The 21,669-nt window shown below is 38.4% G+C and overlaps 1 protein-coding gene across 4 annotated transcripts in view; it reads right to left on the bottom strand.

Annotated features, from left to right (window-relative positions):
• Window positions 1-21,669, bottom strand: part of Zfyve9 (zinc finger FYVE-type containing 9) — a 119,698-nt gene that overhangs the window by 59,964 nt on the left and 38,065 nt on the right. For 3 of the 4 annotated variants that reach the window (XM_050136108.1, XM_050136105.1, XM_050136107.1), the window contains 2 exons: window positions 18,234-18,339; window positions 12,801-14,863 (listed from right to left, as the gene is read on the bottom strand). In XM_050136108.1, the coding sequence (XP_049992065.1) occupies window positions 12,801-14,863; window positions 18,234-18,303 (2,133 nt within the window). In that variant the 5' untranslated portion in view covers window positions 18,304-18,339. Of the gene's footprint in view, window positions 1-12,800; window positions 14,864-18,233; window positions 18,340-21,235; window positions 21,354-21,669 lie in introns of all 4 variants that reach the window. The other variant, XM_050136106.1, reaches the window with a different exon arrangement.

The raw sequence follows: 21,669 nt of genomic DNA, 5'->3' as shown, positions 1-21,669 counted from the left end.
TGGCACAGTCCTGGAATGTAATGGTTTTGCAGGGAGGCAACCCACTTTTTGTTATATCCTGCAATTTGATCAAAAAAAAATTGTTCCCTGTTGCATAGATGACAGCTTAAAGCCGTTTTTTTTTCTTTTTTTTTTTAAATTTTGGTCAGTTCATGAGGCACCTACTTATCAAGTTCTTCCAACCTTTCCAATTTGCTTCAAATGCCAAACCAGTTGAGTGGTCCAATGACCACTGAACAAACTACATTTAGTTCTTTGGCAACTTCCTGTGCAGTTCTGAGATAATCAGTTTAAATATTGCTCTCAAATGGTCTAATGGACAGACACTAAAGTTCTTATCTTCAAGGCTCTCATCTTACAAAATGTCTTGAACCACCACTGCACCAGACATTAACAACTCTTGGGCAAAATGTGTTGTTGATGTTGCATGTTGTCACTGTTGCTTTCCAATCATTTTTGCATATTTGAAATGGCTCAAATTTGTTTTTTTAACATGTTTCCACAGTATAAAAGAGATAGCAAGTAATAAACCGCTCGTAAAGTGAAAAATATGAATTAAATGATGTAGAACATAGCCACATTCATTTAAGAATGTATTCTAAGTGCTCGAGAGATGGTAAGAGCACTGGCCCTCTGCTCAGAGGATCTGAGTTTAATTTATAGTTGCAGAAGGCTAGTTATTTATTTATTTATTTATTTATTTATTTATTTATTTATTTATTTATTTATTTGGCTTTTGTAAAGTCAAGGAAGTTTATTTCCTGAGGTCATGACACAGGAAGTCAGCGCCTAGCCACTGTGGAGCTCTGGTGTAAAGGTCAGAGTGCTGACTACATGATGGGTGGACCAGAAAGCTGGAATCTGTGATCATGAAATGCTCGATTACCTTGCTTAGTGTTTCACGCAGTGGCATGCCTGTCCCAGAGCACAGCATCAGGAGCAGACCCTGAGCCTGCTGGGTGCTAACCAGGCCTGGAGAAGCAGCCACTCAAGGCCAGCCCACAAGGCTTTGCTGCGAGATCTTGGGGAGGGGGAAGAGCAACAACAATTTACGAGGGTCCAGATGCTGGGTCAGATTGAGACGAACTATCATGTGGTTGGGTTTGGGAAGCAGGCTGGAAAGTTATCTTTTGATCATTATTAATCGGGGCCCCAAAGGAGGGTCTTGGGAGCCACCTGAGCTGCTCATATCAGGAGCCTTCTCATTGCTGTTGGAGGTCCAGGGAGCATCTCACACCACAAAGCCTTTGGATGGTGCCTTGGACTCTTCATGTGCTGGGGGCTTCAAGTAAACCTGCAGTGCCTCACTGTCCACCACATCAGCCAGATATTCCTCCTCTAGGCTGAGGATGTGGTCGATAGCTTCCTTCACATTCTCCGGGAGTCCTGTCACAGTGATGCGAATTGGGGTCTGGAGCTCCACTCTGTGGGAGCGAATGTCCACCTTGAATTCATCCATGATTTTCCGGATGGCTTTGCCTCGGGCACCAATGATGCGGGCATGCACGCGGTGGTTCAATGAAACATCCTCAGAAACCATCTGCTCAAGCTCACCCACAATTTTCAAGATAGCATCATGGGCAGCTGCAGTGTTCTTCTACCCTGTGATGGTGACAGAGGCTAGTTCTACAGTACAGTGACACAGGATTGCCAGAAAGTCCCGATTCATTTCCACGATAGCGAAAACCAAATCAACAACAAAGAAAACAGTAACAACAAAAACCAAACTGCTCCCAAAATGAGGCAACTAAGTTGTTCAGTAATTGATAACTTTTAATAGGCAAATTGCAGTATACTCATACAACAGAATCTTATTCAGCAATAAAAAAAGAAATTTGTTATTAAGACATGAAAAGACATGAGAAAGCTTGGATGCATTTGAACTAGGGTCTTGCAGGAGCAAGGCAAAAGCTATATTACTGAACTATACCCAGTCTGCTAATGCATGCTTCTGAATGAAAGAAGCAAGTTTGAACTACAGCATACTGTGCAATTTCAATAACAAGATATTCTGCAAAAAGTAAGCTTATGAAGCAATAAGACCACTGGTGGGAACAAGGAGCTCAGGCAGATGAATAAACATGTGGGGTACAGAGTATTTTCAGAACATAGCTTTGCTAGAGGATACGTGATAACATGAATACATAATGCACATTTATTAAAGCCTGCTACAAAGTAAACAGTAAACTGTAGCCCTACATATTTCTTTCATAAAATTTCAGCAAAATATGTCTCAATATTGAAATGTACTCCATTAGTGAAATTTGTTAATAATGTGTTAAACCATGGAGAGGAAATATTTGTGAAATGTAGCTTGTGCTCAATTTTTCTGTTCTGAAAATAAATCTATTAATGTTTTTAAAGTGGTCGTGTCTATTGAGATGGCCTGGGGATATGTAGAGGTAGGCAAGATACACTTATCTTTGTTTATTTTATTTACTTTTTTCCAAGATGGTTTCTCTTTGTAGCCCTGGTTGTTCTGGAACTCACTCTGTAGACCAGGCTGGCCTCAAGCTCACAGATCCTCCTGCCTCCCAAGCACTGGGATTACAGGTGTGCACCACCAAGCTCCTCTTGTTTTCCCTTTTTTTAAAACATCGTGTGTGTGTGTGTGTGTGTGTGTGTGTGTGTGTAAAATGCATGCCACACAAATATGAGGACCTGAGTTCCAAGCCCCAGTACCCACATAAAAGACCAGGTACGGTAGTATACTTTGTACTCCCAGTACTGGGGAAGCAGAGACAGGGCTGGTGCCCTGGCAGTTGAACTGAATTGATGAGCTTCAGGTTCAGATACCTTATCTCAAAAACTAAGGTGGACAAGTGAATGAGGAAGACACTTGACATGGACGTCTTGTCTCCATATGAACGTGCACACATGTACATGTGTGACTGCACACACACATACATGAACATACACACAACACACACATACACACACATATGGATCAGATGGGCTCAGGAGATAGCAAAGTAAATGCTTTCAACATAACCACAAGAAGCTGATTCAGATCCTCAGTACCCACATTAAGAGAAAAAAATGCATTAGTAAGTAGTCCCAGTTCTCAGGAAGCTGAGGCAGGCACATCATCTAAGTTCAAGGCCAGCCTGGTCTATACAGTGAGTTCCAGGCCAGCCATGGCTACATAGTGAGGTTGTGTATTCAAAAAGGAGGGGAAGGTGAGCAGGCATGGTGAGACACACCTGTAATCTCAGTGCTAGGAGGATCCCTGGGGCTTCTGGCTACCTAGTCTTACAAACTGGTAATCTCTGGGGTTAGTGAGAGACAGTGTCTCAAAAAATAATGTAAAATAATGTGGGAAGCAACTGGAAAGGACACTCAGTGTAGACCTCTGCCCTCCATACGCATGTGCACTCCCTGATATATATACACACATATACAATATACATATACAAATGTTCTTCATTTTATCCCCAGTTTATTTTCAATTTTTAATTTAGACAAGTGTTTGTGATGATGATGACTATTATTATTTTGCTTTGAAAATGGTCTTGTATAACTCAGGATGGCCCACAATTCATGATATAGAAAAAGATGATCTTAAACTTCTAATTTTCCTGCCTCTCTGCCTTCACTTCTCTTAGTGATGAGATTACAGGGGCACAGCACCTTGCCTTGTTTATGCAGTGCTAGACATCAAAGGCAGGGCTCTACATGTTAGCAGACACCACCAAATGAGCTACATCTAGAGACAAATATTTAACATCTTTGAAACACTTTTTTACAAAATACTCAGTAAAAATTTTCACAAAACCATGTAAACATTTTGTTCTTTACTATAGTTTACAGTTTAAATGTATTATTATTGTCCGTGTACACTGTGTATATGTGAATGTAGGCATGCATGTGGAGGCAGAGGACGACTTTTAGGGCCTGTTTTCTCTTCATCATGGATTCTAGAGATTGAATTTGGGTTACTAAGTTTGCAGGGCAAGTGCTCCTACGCAGTGAGGTATCTCGCCTGCTCTTCAATAGTCTTTATTATAAAATATTAATTCAAATTAAATACATATAATCAGTCTCTCTGCCTCTGATGATGCCATGGCAACTGTGAAAAAGCTTGTGGCAGGCAAGGTGGTAGTGATATACATCTTTAATCCCAGTACTTGGGAGGCAGAGGCAGTGAGTTCCAGAATAGTCAGGGCTACATACTGAGATTCTCTCTCAAAACAATAACAGAAATTAGATAGATAAAAATATTTTGGCGATGATGAATAATTTACGTGATCGATTACTTGCAGTTGTTAGCAGCAAAGAGATTTACAAATTGCCTGACTTTAAGATTTACCAGGATAAAAGGAGGAAGGAAGGTTAAAAGACATTAATGGCTGGGCGGTGCTGGTGCATGCCTTTAATCCTAGCACTCAGGAGGCAGAGGTTGTTACACAGAGAAACCCTGACTTGAAAAACCAAAACAAACAAAAAACCCTCAGACTGATGTAAAGTATTTTGTATGAATTCATAAACAAAGCTTAGGAACAATAAGTGCATAAAATAAAAAAACTGGCTGTTTTCCATTTTATAATATGCAGAAGATATGACAGTTTATAGCTATATTTACAAATGCTCAATCTTTCAATATCTATAAATTCAAATGTCTGAGAAGGAAACCCGTTTAGAATCATATTAAAAATTAATCCAGATCATGTTTCAATATGCCACTTTGATATTATATGTGTCACCAAGCTATTTTTTAATATAAGTGATGGGATTATGAATGCCTTAAATGAACGCTGGTGAAGAAGCTAGTATGACAAATTAATCAGAAATGGAAACTTATTGCAAAATAAAACCTAAAGTGTAACTCTCTTAACTGATACCTTGAAAAATAGCATTTCTGTTAGCTGACTTCCAGAAAATACACTCAAACCATTCTGTGGCTATTCTTCCCACAGAGTGACCTCAGCTAACTGAGTCTATCACAAACCTTTGTTCCCTTTCCTTTTTCATTTACACATTTACTTACATTTACTTACACATTTATTTTATTGGGTGGAGACATCAGCCCTTGCCTCTCTACACACATGCACACATTGTACAGGTGAATGGACACAAAAGGAAGGATTACTAGAAGGTAATTAAAGCAGTGATGGGAACAGAGAGAAGTTAAAGTTGAGGCTGAGCTTTTGCTCTCTTAAAGTTTAAAGAAAATAATGTGTTTAGTGCTTAAATATTTTATATTCTATTTGTTAGCTAAACCTGCTTCTATTCCTAGCTTGAGTAGAATGGTCTTGCCAGGGGAATATTAGTTAAGAGTGCTGGCTGCTCTTCCAGAGGACCCAAGTTCAGCTCCCAGCACCCACAGCGGGCAGCTTACAAACACTTGTAACTCTAGTTCCAGGGAATCCAATATCCTCTTCTAGCCTCCACGGGCCATATGCAGCAGCACACACATGGTATACAAACATGAAGACACAGAAATAAAAGTAAATACATAAAAAACCCAAATTGTGTTATTAACAGAATTTGGAAATAGCTAAGAAATATATCCATCCTTGAAAAAAAAATGTTATAGTCTTCAAATATTTACATTAAAGTCATATAAAAGAAAATATGTGTAGGTATTTATATAAACCTGCAGAACATTTGGTACAATAAAAAAACTCTACAAGCATAAGATCAGGCTTGAAAAATGGCTCAGCAGTTAAGAGCAATCACTGATCTTGCAGCGGACATGGGTTCAATTCCCAGCAACCCCATAGTGGCTTACAACCATCCACAACTCCATTTCCAGGGGATCTAATGCCTTTTTTGACTTTTGTGGGCACCAGACACAACAGGGTGCACATATATGAAAGCAATACATTCATTAAAAATAACCATATCTGCCGGGCAGTGCTAGCACACGCCTTTAATCCAAGCATTCAGGAGGCAGGGGAATGTGGATCTCTGTGAGTTCGAGGCCATTCTGATCTATAAAACAAGATCCAGAATAGTCAGGAATGTTACACAGAGAAACCCTGTCTTAAAAAAAAATCAAGACACAAGAAACTAAATAAAAAAAGAGTATAGGATTGATTCTCAATGTAAGTTAAAAAAATTTAAGTATAAAAAGTGTAAAGACAACCACTGACCACAGTGATTGCAATGTCTATAACCCCTGCACTCAGAAAGCAGAAGCAGGAGAACTGATGCAAGTTTGAGGCTAGCGTGGTCTCTAGAAAGGAAGTTCCAGATCAGCCAGGGTTACATAGCCACACTCTTTTTCAAAAAAAATAAAATAGCAAGGATATAAAAACAAAACAACAACAAAAAATAAAAAAAGAAGTCAATCACAAATATGTGCTAAGCTGAAAAGAACTTCCTTATTTCAAACCATCCTCTTAACCAAGTATCCATCAATATAGAAACCACAAAAACAAACCACTTCCTGAATCCACAATTCACTTTTCTTCACAGAAAACTGAGACAGCAAACAATCTGGCAACAGTCCAAAAAAAAAAAAAAAAAAAAAAAACCCAGAAATGATTGGCAAGCTCATGTTTCATATAGAAACTCACCAGAAATGAGCATTCAAAGGCTATTTATTATTTGTGTTTTAATAAAGCTTGCCTGAAGGTCAGTGCAAAGCAGCCACACTAGTCAGCCATAGAGGTCAGGCAATGGTGGCACACACCTTTAATCCTAGCAGCCACACTAGTTAGCCATAGAAGCCGGGCAGTGGTGGTGCATGCCTTTAATCACAGCACTAGAGAGGAATATAAGGTGGGAGGAGACAGGTCTCATGCTCAGTCTTTATCTTAGGATACGTGAAGGCAGGATCGCCCATTTTCAGTCTGAGGTAGATGTAAGAGCCAGAGGCTGGCTGCTTTGATTTTCTTTCTTTTTTTTTTTTTAATATTTACTTATTTATTACGTATACAATATTCTGTCTGTGTGTATGTCTGCAGGCCAGTAGAGGGCACCAGATCTCATTACAGATGGTTGTGAGTCACCATGTGGTTGCCGGGAATTGAACTCAGGATCTTTGGAAGAGCAGGCAATGCTCTTAACAACTGAGCCATCTCTCTAGCCCATGCTTTGATTTTCTGATCTTCAGGCTGAACCCTAGTATCTGTCACTGAGTTTTATTATTCCGTGCTATATTTGACAACCAACATTTTGGGGTTCAAATTCACAAAAAGACCATTTGGCTGTGCTTTACAGCCACTATCATAGGCTGAAGCTACACATGGCTGGAGTCACTGCCCTACCAGCTTTTTTCTCTCCTGGCGGATTGTCCTTGAGCCCTCTTCTCAGGCTGCTGCCAAACTAGGTAGCTGACTTAAAATCCAGTCAGGCTTTTACTGTTTTACACAGCAGCAATAAGCTTCAAATCTTCACCAACATCAGCAGCAGATTTGGTAAAACAATTGGGAATTCTTAAAGGGAGAAATTAGTTAGAAGAGAGTTTTTTTCCCCACACTAAAAAAATGGGAAATACCATTACATTTGAGGGATTTGGGTCTCTGTATGATAACATGCTAGACGGTTTGAAAATAGAATGATTAAATGAGAGGATAACTAATTTAGATAAGATTATGTAATGTCAATTGTAAACATTATCAGCTTTATCATTTTTGTTTTATCACTAAAAAAGTTGGTTAACCTAAGTGCTAAGATACAGTCCTTAGAAAAACCTAATAGAATAGATCACAGAGATATTCAAAACCAGAGGGATTTAATGGAGCGTCAATTTCAGTGTTGCATTATAAGAATAGAGAGGATCAGCCTTAGGTTTTCAAACAACCGACCTTAATATATCCAGTAACCATACAGGAATTGCCAAATGATAGCATAAGAGCTGAATGGACTCCTCTGCCAGTGTTAGATGTAAGTGACGAAGATGATAAACTTGTGGTCAGTTTGTAATAGAATTATCACCAAAGACTGGATAGAGTTGGATAAAGCTGTTTTAGAGCCTGATTCACAACTGCAATGGAATATGTACTTTAGAGAAGATGCTAAGACTACTGAATAACAAAGGTATGGAAAGATCAAATTCTTGGAGAACCAAATTATGCTACTATAGAAAGGCAATCTCTATATTATGACCACATTCTGGCTTTATGCCATGCAGCAGCTTTGAATTCTTGAGACAGAATTGAAGAAGTAGGAAAGAAGAGTGAATCACTTACTAAAGTCATACAGGGCTCAAAAGAAACCACAGATTTTTTACAAAGATCAGCAGTAAACAGAATGATACCAAATTCAGAAGCTATACAAATAATAACTGAACCTTCAATTCTCAATAGGAGAGGTGATTTCCAGAGGTTTGAGGAAAAAATTGAAATGTCAAATGTTGTAACTGTGGCAAACAAGGTCACCTTAAAAGGGATTCTAGACAGGGCATTACTAGAAACAATTTTTTTTAAAAGAATAATCCATTCAGAATCCTTTCCTTTCTGGATTATACAGAAGGTATGGAGAGGCAGGCATTGGACTAATAAATGTAGATCAATGAGGAATAGTAAAGGTAATCTTTTGCCATCAGGAAACTCCAAGAGGCCTCTCACAGGCCCCATGCCAAAACCCATTCAGCCATTTCCTGTCATCACAGAGGAAACACCTTCTAAGAGCAATTAGTGAACCTAATGCCAATTGTAAGAAACCATATTGCTCTGGATAATAGAACAACTATAAAAAAGAGAACAGCAAATTCAGGAGAAACTATAATGTGATTATTTTGGCAAGCTTCTATAAATGAACAAAGACCAAAATTAAAAATATGAATAAATGGCACTGTCATTGAAGGTCTAGTAGAAACGGGTGTAGATCTAACAATAATTTCATCAGAATCTTGTCATCCAAATTGGCCTCTACAGGACGTAAATGTTCAGTTTTTAGGGATTGGAACATTATCTTCGATAAAGCAGAGTGAGATGGGTCAAATGTATAGGGCCAGAAGAACAGAGGATTAGCAAAAACATATGTGGTTAACACAGTAATGAATCTATGGAGGCGTGATTTGTTACAACAATGGAATACTCAGATTAACATTCCCCCAATTTTAAAAACAAATTATAAATTAATGTATGTTTCTGGGAAAAGTATTAAAAGATATTATAAAGACTAGCCACCAACCATTCAGTTGTATAAGAACAGGGCACAATAACTGCTGATCTTCCAAAGGCATCATCAGCCCTACCCTTAAAATGGTTGATAGACAAATCTGCATGAGTTATGCAATGGCCTTTAACAATAGAGAAACTGCAGGCTTTAGAACAGCTGGTATGGGAGCAACTAGATGCTCAGAATATTGAAGAATCAACAGGCCCTTGGAATTCTCCTGTACTTGTTAAAAAGAAATCTGAAAAATGGAGAATAGTAACAGATCTAATAGCTGTTAATAAGGTGATTCAGCCAATGGGATCTCTACGGTCTGGAATTCCTTTGCCTTCCCTATTTCCTAAAGGATAGTCTCTTGTATTTATTGATTTAAAAGACTGTTTCTTCACCATATCTTTACAAGAAAAGGACAGAGAAAAATTTGCCTTCACAGTGCCTACTTACAATAATTCTGAGCCTGTTAAGAGATATCAATGAAAGATTCTCCCACAGAGAATGTTAAATAGCCCCACCCTAGGCCAATATTTTGTAAGTCAGCTATTGGAAATGATATCTACACAAGTTCCTGAATCTATAGTCTATATTACATGGACGACATTTTGCTATCTGATTCACATGTAGATAATTTAGAAAAAAATGTTTGAAGAAGGAAAGAAAATTTTGCTTTGTTGGAGATTATAAAGTGCTTCTGAAAAAATACAAAGAGGAGATTCTATTAATTATTTAGGTTACAAAACAGTTTACAAAAAATTAAAGCAGAAAAGGTGCAAATTAGGAGAGATCAATTGCAGACTCTTAATGATTTCCAAAAATTGCTAGGAGACATTTCCAACCTATGGCCTACTACTAGGTCAGGTCCTGATGACCTGATTAATTTAAACAAAACCTTAGATGGTGACAAGTACTTAAATAGTCATAGAGAATTACCAGCTGAGGCTGAAGAGAACTGACTTTGATTGACGAGAAATTACAGAAGGCATATGTGGATCATGTAGATCCCCCAAACCTTAGCAGCATTCTGGTCATATTACCCTCTAGACAGTCCCCTACGGGAATTTTAAGGCAGAGAAAAGCTATTATCTTAGAATGGATCTTTTTACAACATAAACTGAGTAAGAAATTAAAAATTTATGTGGAAAAGGTCTTTGAGTTAATTCTAGGAGGAATATTAAGACTATCAATTAGCAAGAATAGACCCAGCAGAAATTATAGTACATTTTAATAATGATAAAATTGACAAAATATGAGAAGAAAGCGAACCCTGGCAAAGAGCTTGTAGTAACTTTTTTGGGAGAGATTAACAACAACTATCTCAAAAGCAAAGAATTCACCTTATAAAGAGAACTAAATGGATCCTTCCTTACACTGTACAGGACAGGACATACCAATAAGTGGAGTCCCTACACTATATTCTATACTGATGAAAATAAATCAGGAAAGGCAGGTTATAAATCAAAAAATTTAAGCAAAATGGATCAAAGCTCTTATGATTCTGTCCAAAAGTCAGAATTATATGCTATCCTCATGGTACTAAGGAACTTTAAAGAACCTCAACACAGTTACCAATCCACAATATGCAGAAAGAGTGGTTTTACATATTGAAACCACTAAATTTATACCAGATGATACAAAATTGACCACGCCTAACAGTGACCTTTGAAGTCTCAAAAAGGAGATGGGGTTCCACAATGACGATTCCTTCAAGACTATAACACACTAAGCTAAAAAAACACCACCTAAAGATTGGCTTTGGACTACAAACTGCTCAGAAAATTTCGAGGTGGCTAGCTGAGATGATCCAGCCTAACAGTCTACTCTAGCCAAAAACTGAGACAAGCCCTGCACTTTCCCATTACACAGAGACTGGACAGCAAATGCGACCTCTCCCAGGACTTGACAATTAGCCCATTTTTTTCTTTTTAGGATCCCCTAAAGATGCCATCTCCCTGAGACAGCAGAAAGTAAATTTAAGAATATGATTTCATATTCCCAAGAAGTGGGGTGAGTAGTTTTGGGTCATTCAATGGGTTATGGATATTTGTCATTGCTCAAGGGGGTTGGTTATAAGATGTTATTTTGTAGTCAGGAGGAAAATTGAACAAAGGAGATTAGATTCAAGGTTCTTGTTTTGAAAAGGAAAAAGGGGATATAGACATGATAGGATAAAAGGGTAGATTATTGAATCTACTCTGAAAAGAAAAAAAGGAAGATATAGATATAAGATAAAAGGTAGATTACTGAATCTACTTTTTAAAAGCTACCAGCTTTAAATGTTTTACATTGGATTGCATTTTTGTATATTATATATAAATTTTGTATATTGATACAAATTTGAGATTAATTTTGTAAGAACACACTATACATACATTTCTACTCTTGTATTGGACCTATAAAACTCATTTAACAATGTAATGTAAATTTCTAGTCCCTGAAAACTATTATTGCCAACTGTTTAGGAAAAATAAGGAAATTCAGTTTAGTAGTTAATCATCTATTATAATCAACCTTGTAGTCATACTAAGCATGTTTTCAAGGTCAAACAAAGATTATTTTAGATAGACAGGTCATCTTCAAACACTTCAGATATCTACAGAATATGGCATTTAAGATGTTTTAATAACATAGGGATTTTTGTTTTGTTTTGTTTTTTAAAAGACAATGAGACATATCTCCTCCTGGCAGCACTAATCTACTTCAGAGAAGATGATGGGAATCAAAGAAACTCCAGATGGACCTTACTTTCTTTGTGGCAAAAGTCAGTCACTGGGCAAGAAATGCCCTTGCCTCAACTGCTAACATTATGCTGTCCCAATTGGACAAGCAAGACACAAAAGAGAGTGATTGACAAACATTGTCAAGACAAGGAGGGACAGACCTTCAGAATATCCTGCTTCACAGAAAAGTCTGTCAGATATGCTAGGTCTGTAGGCTGAAGATGGATGCCCCTACATTGCAGAGAAACTTTGGGTGACTGTCCAGGCAGCCAGCTGTTTCTGACATTTCTCACATTTTTTGGAAATCGTTTGCTCACGCTTCCTGCCTACTCAGTTAACATTATTTCCTTCTTGGGTCTTTGAGGGAGCTGAAGATTAGATAATTATAGTTTTCCTTGTTTACCAGATGCAGAAAGCAAATTATGATAGAAAATAAATTAGGTACAAAATTGTTGATGTATTTATTGTATATATTGTATATAGTTATTGTGTTTATTGTATATAGTTTTTCTTACATTAGTTACCATAGTCTTCTTTTTTATTTTAGACAAAAAGGGGGAAATAGAGTGGTATATTATTTGTGTTTTAATAAATAAGGCTTGCCTGAAAATCAGTGCAAAGTAGCCACACTAGTCAGCCATACAGGCCAGGTAGTGTTTGCACACATCTTCAATCCCAGCAGCCACACTAGTTAGCTATAGAGGCCAGGTGCTGGTGGTGCACGCCTTTAATCGCAGCACTAGAGAGGAATATAAAACGGGAGGAGACAGGTCTCAGGCTCTTTGTGGAAGCAGGATTGCCCATTTTCAGTCTGAGGTAGATGTAAGAGCCAGTGGTTGGCTACTTTGCTTTTCTGATCTTCAGGCTGAACCCTAGTATCTGTTACTAGGTTTTTATTATTCATGCTACAATTTGTATTGTCATCCCAACTAGAATTAAATTTACTTAATCCTGCTTTAATTTCTGGTTCTGCATTACACAACATGCCAAGCTCCTGGGATAACACATGCAGCTTACCTTCCCACAGGCTCTGCAATGATGCCTCCTTTTGGTGAATGTAAACCGAGCTTCACATTTCATGCAGTTTGGAGCCTGAGAATCTGGTACCCATACTGGTGCCACCTCACCCAGGGTGGTGAATGGCTTTCTTGCAGAAATTCCCAGTTGACCAGCTCTGAGGTCATTATCTGGACTATCTGGAGCTAATGCAAGGCATGGTCTACTGGAGATCTCAGCCTCATAATTTTCTAAATGTTCCCCATTTGTATCAGTCACAGAGATGCTTCCCAAAGATGCACCGCATGCATTGACTGTTGAATTTTCCCCAAGTTTTGCTTTTCCAAGAATATCATTTTTATTTTTACTATTATTTCCATTATTTGCAGGAAGGTCATTTTGTAAGTGGTCTGATAATGGCTTTGGGATCTGAAGTTTAAGATTAGAAGGTTGCTTGGGTCTTGCACCACCAAAAGGAACACTAACAGACTGCAGGTTTGCTATCTTGGGGGAAGACTGCCCGAGTACTGATGGTATTTGACTACAGAAATTATGTAAATAATTTTTCTTCATTATATTTCCAGTGCTATTTAGAAGCAGTCCACTCCCTTCTGCATTCTCATTTCCTCTCTGTTCATAAGAGTAGCATTCTGACTTGCTCTCCTCTATTTCTTTTTCTTCTGTTACTGAATCTTCTTTGGAGGGTAAAGTCTTTGGAACAAAAGAAACAACTGGGCTCTGCATTCCATAGGAATCACAACCATTAGGTAGAGAATTTGCTGCTGGTGCATCATTAACAGTGGAGAAATCACGTCCTTCACGTTCATTCACGCATGTTCCTTTGAAATCTAGATCTGAATCTGCCATCCCAATACACTCTCCTCCACTATTACTGTCCTCTGGCTGGCTAATTTGTGAAACCATTTGATTTTCTTCATTTACTTGACTGTCATTCTTCTCATTTAACTTTGTTAATTTCCAATTAGTCATCTGAGAATCAGAGAAATGTTCTGTCACATTAAAAAGTTCTGTAGTGCCAATTTTTTTTTCATCTTCATCAGCTCTAGCTTCACTGGACACAAGGCAATCTGAAGACTGTTCACAACTGTCCCTTCCAGACACTGCAGATGTCTCTGGCTTGAGACACAAAGATAAACCAGAGGGGAGGGAGACTCCAACCGTCCTCTCCTCTGCTGCCTCTTGTTTTGTCATGAGCTCCTCACTTTCGTGGGAAAAGGAGTTTGGGCTCCGTAGCTCTGTCCTAGAAGGGCTGTTTTTGCCAGTGAGGTCTTCTTCTGGCATATAAGTCTCTTGTTTTTTAATGGCAGACCCTCCATCCACTCCCTGGGATGAATTAATTCCTAAGCTTGTAGCTGCACGTTTGGAAGGGTCTCCGCCTACATGCTCCTCGGCCTCTGATTGTGAAGGTGAAGAGATACTGGCTGCACTGCTGGATGAAGCAGCACAGAGATGATTAACAGAATCCCCCTCTGGGTTTGGTTTATTCAGATCATCCGTTTGTTTCTCTGAGTTTATACCTTTTTCAGTGGACCCATTCATACTAAAACTAAATTGTTCAGTTTGTCTATTTTCATTATCCAGTGAACAGCTAAAAGAATCCATAAGGGGTTGACTGCTGTAATTGTTACAACCCTGCAGATCACTCTGCAGTGTCCTTTTATCACAGTTATGCATGACAGCTACAACAAGAACATTCTTTTCGTCTGGCAGACAAGTGAGGCTTCCACAGTTCTCCTCCCCCACTTCCACAGTGCTAAACTGGTCATCGCGATCACAGTTTCTCTTACTCAGCGGGTCTTCTGCCACAGCATTTTCATCAATCCACATTGTGTCGATCTCTGGATTTAGACTACAGTCCTGTTCGTTAGCACAGGGATCTTCTTCCTCCCTCGTAAGGAGAGCTGAGCCAGCCAGAGAGAAGACTTTCAGCTGTGGTCCTGCCTCATTAGAAACTACAGGTTCGTTCACACTGGTCAATGCAGGATTAAAAGACAGTGGGCAAGAAGAGGGATCTAGAATCTTATTCCACTTTGCATCCAATAAAGTAGGAGAAATTGTTTCATCTGAAAAAGTATAAAAAGTAATTACAGTAAGTTTGCTGGTAACAATAAAAAGCTACTTAAGACTACCTAATCAACATTTCTAACTATACTTTGAAGACAAAATGTTCTCAGAATATGACAGAATCTAATCTTTAGCTAGACCTAAAACACACTTAAGATAATTCCCTATAATTGTCTGTCAACAAGTGGTAACATTTCAAACAACAAAAGAATTTTAGGTCAATTTACTTGTGGAGGCACGCAGATGCTTGGAGGCACGCAGATGCTAACCTGTTCCACCTTAACTAAAGGTCAGAGAGGTTGATCTTACTTTTACTCTTTCAAAGCTGTTAACAACAGATGTGGCTACAGACAAAAAAAAAATTGACCTAGGGTGTGCTTACTTGGTGTTTTGCCAAAAGATGACCCACAGGGATGGATCTGCTCCATCCTGATCAAAGGTCAGAGAATTCAAGCCTATTCCGGTGCTTTCATTTTTAAATAGGAAGATTGACATAGGGAGTGGCTGCCCACAGGATACTTGGTCTAGGGTGTATTTGCTGCATATCCTGCCCAAAACATCAAAATGCTTTGCTCAGGAATTAATGGCTTGATGTCTCAAGCATTGAAGCAAGTAATTGTTCTGATTGTCCTTTGTGTCATGTTAAAGCAGTCCTTTGCCTTCTCCCCACCCACCCCCCTTTTGTACTGGGTTTATAAGCGTAAGAAAAACGTGGGCAGACTCAGAATTCAGTATTCACTGAATTGCTCTCCCTGCACTATCCTATGTCTCTGTATTTCTTTTGTATCACTTTCTATTCTTCCTAACATTTCTAATCCACATGTCCCTACCCTAAAACATATTAACTCATCATGACTGGACCATGACAAATGTCACCCCAACATGTGGCTTACGACATTTAATTTTGTTATTAGATTGATAAACAATAATGCAATTAAACTGATCGGCAGACCCAGGAGTGGGGAAGCACCTCTGTACTATCTGTGTACAAGACAAGGCACAGATAATGGAACAGTAGTGAAGACCGGTAATTGAGTGAAAATGTTTCTGTGGAGTCTAAAGCTCTCTTCTAGTCTACAGCATGACTGGGTGTGGGTTACACGGATGTTCCCATTTGCTAAACTGTGCAGTCAACCTTGTAGTCCTACCTACTCGGGAGCCTGAGGTGAGAGAATAACCGAGTCAGTAAGTTCAAACCAAGTGAGAAACAGAGTAAGACCCTGTCTCAAAATACAAGAAAAACAAACAAAACCCAGTAGCCCTGTGTAATTAAAATTTAGGCATTTTAGTAACTATAAAGTTTAAAAAAAATTTTTTTAAATGGGTCTAGAGATTTAGCTGGGATATGAGTGCCTAACATGCCTACTAAGCCTCAGTCCACATCCAGCCCTCTAAACTGTCAGCGAATACCTACAGTCCTAGGGTGGTGAAGGTAGAAGCAGGAAACTGGAGGATAACAAGTCCAAGGTCATCTTTTGCTCTATCCAGAGTTTGAGGCTAACCTGGGCAATACAGAAAACCCTATTTTAAAAAAAAGAAGTCTGGGGAGATAGCTCAGTGGGTAAAAGGGTAGCTGTGCAAGCATTAAGACCCCAGTTTAGATTCCCAGAAGTCACATAAAAGACTACAGATACAAGCTGAGGCACGGTGCTGTCCAGCTGTAACCTACAATGGGGAGTAGAGACGGCAGATCCCAAAGGGTTGTTGAGAAGTCAATCTAGCTGGAAAGAACTCTGGGAATAGTGAGATATCTGTTTTAAAAAATAAGGTTAGAGATCACCAAGGAAGTGATATAATGTTGACTCCTGGCCTCCACAAGCATCCGCACAGACAAGAACACCTATGTGTATAAGGGTTCTCTCTCTCTCTCTCTCTCTCTCTCTCTCTCTCTCTCTCTCTCTCACACACACACACACACACACACACACACACATACATACATACATACATACACACATTCGCACACCAAAAAACCTTCAAGAACATTAAAAAATGAAATAGAGATACAAAAATGGTTGGCAGGGTACTAATCACTGCTGTCCATGGGTTATGATGCATGGACTAGTTTATTAGACTAGTCTCTTTAATTGTCGTTTTGAGACACAGTCCTGGAACTCTTTATATAGATCAGGCTGGCCTCAAACTCACAAAGATTCATCTGCCTCTGCCTCCCAAGTGCTGGCATTAAAGGCATGCGCCACCATGCCCAGTATAATTTGTATATATTTACCTTTTCTCATGAGGTTTTTAAAAGTTTGATACAACATGTGAAATTCTGCTTGTAATAATGTTACTAATTAAATTTATATTTATAAGGAGATTTGTTAAATGGTATTTAACTATTATATCAATTTCTAGTATATAAAAAACATAATTTCATCTAACATTTGTTTCCTTTGTAACCGACCATAACTATGACAGTTATTCTCTCAGATTACAGTGCTATTTTTGTATCTCTAAATGGATTAAAGAAATAAAAATGAATGCACTTAGTGCCTTTTCTTCTTTCTGTCTTCAGTAAATGATAACCATGTGTTGAAATTACTCAGCTATAATTGTAACACCTTGCACCATAGACTGTATTGAAGTCTTTACTGCAATGCAATAGCTTATTTACCTTCTCTTTCACCTACTGAAACATTTCTGAAGGCAGAACCATTTCATTCCATCAGTGCAAGGCCTACTTTGCACAGTGTCAAGTGGTAGTAGGTAATAAATACACAAAAGTAATAAATAAAGAATAAAAACATTTGGTTTATATAGCATTAAGATTAATACCTCACTTTATGAATCAGGCTAATCTTAAATTTGTGATGATCCATCTACCTCTGGTTCCCAAATGCTAAGATTACAGAGTTGGCCATTTACTACACATTTTCTCTTTAAATAAGGAAATAAAATTAACAGGAAATGAGAAAATACCTTCATGGAACTATCTTAAACATTAAGTTTAAAATATGTAAGTATCTGGAATATAATGGTAAGAAATGTTAATTTCCTCTCTAAAATATACTATGTATTATTGTCATTATATCATAAGACTTGTGTAAATTATTTTTTAAGATTTATTTCATTCTATTTTATGTGTATGGGTGGTTTTTGCCTGCATATATCTCTGTGTACCACTTGTGTGCCTAGTCCCTGTGGAGGCCAGAGGAGGGTATCAGATCCCCTGGGACTGGACTTACAGACAGTTGTGAGCCACAACATGGGTGCTGGGAATTTAACCTGCGTCCTCTGCAAGAGCAGCCAGTGCTCTTAACTGCTGAGTCATTTTTCCAACCCTGATTTGTTTTAAGAACTGCATACTCTTATTCTCACATTCTCTATATCATAAATTCAAATATATTTACCGATGTAAATTCTCACCTTCATTTTGTTCAAATTCATCCAATACCTTGTCCAGGTTGTAAGCTTCGGCTTGAAAGTAATTCTCCATCAGTGAGGAGACGCTGCTGAAGAGACTTGTCTAGACCTAAAGAGGAAAAGAAAATTGAGTTATACTTTGAATTATTAAAATATAATTTATAGATCCTAGGTATACAAGGATGAAATCGCCAACGAATCCATTTGGACAACAATAAACAACCTAAGATCTTCAAGTCTAGACACCTATGAGCTAACAGTTATCAAAATGCAGTCAGCCACTATATCTGTAAGTTCTATGTCTATAGATTAACCAGTGATGGACAAGAAATAATCAGAAAAAACTGCACATGTACTGAACATACACAAACACTGTTCTAGTCAGTTTTCTCTAAGTAAAACAGTTTAACAGCAATTTCTGTTGCACTTTATCTCAGTAAGGCAGCAATGATTTACAGTATACAGGATAGGCTGAGCAAGTTACATATAAATACTCCATAGATTCTGGAGTCTGCAATGGTCCTGGGGTCACTCCTTTATAGATAGTAAGGGACAAATGTAGAATTATTATAAACATAGAAGGTAAGATTTATTTCATAGCTTATACTTCAAAAGATAAAGTCCAGGTGCTGGGAAGGGTCATTTTGATTAGGATAAAGCTACATTTCTACGACAGAAGGGAGTTCATGGCGTTTGTGAAATAGAAAAATTAAGAGAAAGTTCAAGTGTAGGTAAGGGATATTAGTTTTCATTTTAATGATGACTGATGAATCTTTTTAAATCTCTCATTTTTAAATATAATTTTAAAACTTCCCTTACAGTTATTTGACTTAAAAGTGTATGTATACACACACACACACACACACACACACACACACACACACACACACACACACACACACACACACAAGATTTCAATGACTTAACAGAATGCCAAGTAACACCATAGACGGAATTAAAAAGAAATGCTACTAGTTTATTACTATTTAAGATTTTAGAGAGTCAAAACCTACATTGGAGCCCAGGATGACCCAGACTCTTAGGAGCTGGGATTACATTATGAGCCATACCAGGCTTACTGATTATCCCTTTTTTGAGCAGATCAAATTTAGATTTACTAATGAAAAGTGGGGGAAAGCTCCTAAGACAGGGAGATGTTCCAAGGGAAGAATACCCTTGATTATCCTTTTAAATTAACTTATCTCTTGGTATGTGTCCATGCGTTTGTCTGTCCGTGTGTGTACAGGTTCATGTGAATATGCATGTTCATGTGGCAGGTGCAAGTGGAGTAACACAGGGTATCTTCCTCAATCACTTTTCCATCTTTGTGTGTCCATGTGTGGGGGTTTGTGTGTGCACATGTATGTGTGTCTGTGCGTGTGTGAGTGCAGATGTGCAGATGACATGGCATACACATGGAGGTCAGAGGACAACCTTGGATGCTGGTCTTTGACTCCCACCTTGCTTGAGGCAGAGTACCTGCTGTTTTTCTTCTGTGCACACGAAGCTAGTTGACCCGGAAGCTTCTAGGGATTTTCTTGTCTCTGGCTTCCCACTAACAGTAGAACTGGGATCATATTGTTTACTACCACACCTGGCCTTATGTGGGTTCTGGGTATTTGAACTGATCCTGGTTTTTGCACAGCAAGCACTTCACCCACAGAGCCATGTCCCCAGCACACTAAAGAGGTAACACCTGGTGATTTATCATTTGTGATGAGTTGTTTACTATTGGCTAAATAAGGTTTTGATGTTAGGATTAATAATTAGGGCTTAACTATTCTGCCTAATACACAGTAGATATACAATAAATATAAGTTTGTTAGTATATTTACAGACCTTTTATCCCCTACCTTCTTTATGGTGCCTTATCCTTGCTGTCTCTAGGAAATGTTTTAGGTCTTCAAACCTTGAGACCCTGGTTTCACTTTCAAAGAAACAGCTGTGGTTCCCTGAAGACTTGGAGATTAATGGTCTCTTATTGCATAAGTTAGAATTTATGACAAGATTCTTTACTTGCTTTCTGATAAAAATGCTCATTTTATGCAAAATAGTAACTCACTAAATTCATATATGTATATTTCTCTGTGAAATATACTAACATATAATTTCTATATATATTTCATAGAGAAATATAATTCTTTGGATTTTTCTGTATGAGGATTTTGTCTTTTTACCTCTAGAGTCTTTACTAACCAGAGTCTTTAGAAATCCTGCAGAATATCAGCACGGCAGTCCCACTTATAGCACCAATCTGACTGACGCTTTTATGTCTCCTTCCTTGGCACTTTTTGTGCCACAGTGAACATGTGTAAATTTAGACATCAAATATTACTGGGTATGTACTAGGCACCAACTATTGTCCTAGTCACTAAACTATAGTAACAAATAACCTAGTGAGCTAAATACTAACCTAAAGCAGCCCAAGGTCTCACAGGGGAGATAAATGAGCTAACTTGAAACATAGAATACTGTGACTGGTACCAGGTGCTTATATGAAGCCAAAGAAGAGATGGATCTGAGTTAGTGTAAGGTGAGAGTGCATTATTCAGGGTAGACTACTATATTATTACTAAGAATATTCCAAATATAATCCCTGTCTTGAAAAACTGGGGTGGGGGGTAGGGGGTGGAGTCAGGTGAGCTAAACAACTTGTTAACAGAGCTTGGACAAATAAACAGCTCAAGAAAGACGTCTTCTTGGAGGTTCATACCACGACAAGCACTGACCTAGGGGACAGCGTATCTAGGCTAAGGCAGCAGTGAGGTGGAAGGTAAAGGCTGAGTGGGCACAACCTACAGAAGACAGACCTGGAGCAGCACACATTATCTCTGCTTGCATTCCTTCTGTGAGCTGATTCACAGCCACACTGAGCTGCAGGAAGAACGGGGGGAGGGGGGGACACTCATACTTCAGCTGTAGCTCCTTCAGAGAAGCACGAATGGAGTCTGGTGGACTGGGACACCCTGCGCTACAATTGTAGAAACTTCCTACAGAGGCGGTACCTGAAGGATAGGATCTTGCCACATGAAGTGCAGAAGGACAAGAAATAGCTTGCCAACTTCGGATGCAGACATTCTGGTCAAGAAAAATTATTACCAAGTGCCTCTGCGCCATCCTCAACTGAAAAGAAAGAGCTCAATTTCATATTGAACATCCATGACTTTCCTCACAATTCATGTGGAAAAAAAAAAAACAGAACTCAAAAAATACAGCATTCTACTGGTGAAGGGGCATGATCCAATTCTGAAACCAGCCTCACCACCATGACCTCCCGCCATTCTATAGATCTTAAATAATTTTAAGTAATTTGGGGGCAGAAAAAAAACTATAACTTCCAGTTAGGAAAACTCAAAGACTCTATAAGATTATAATACTTTTCTGTCTACTTGAAATTACTGCTCTCACAACTAATCTACAAATATAAAATAAAATAATG

The sequence above is a fragment of the Alexandromys fortis genome, unplaced genomic scaffold (assembly GCF_014885135.2).
Source record: "Alexandromys fortis isolate MF-2015 unplaced genomic scaffold, M_Fortis_MF-2015_v1.1 scaffold_13, whole genome shotgun sequence".
Taxonomy (NCBI): Eukaryota; Metazoa; Chordata; class Mammalia; order Rodentia; family Cricetidae; genus Alexandromys; species Alexandromys fortis.
Note: the sequence above shows the minus strand (reverse complement) of the source record. Positions and strands in the feature narration are given on the sequence as shown.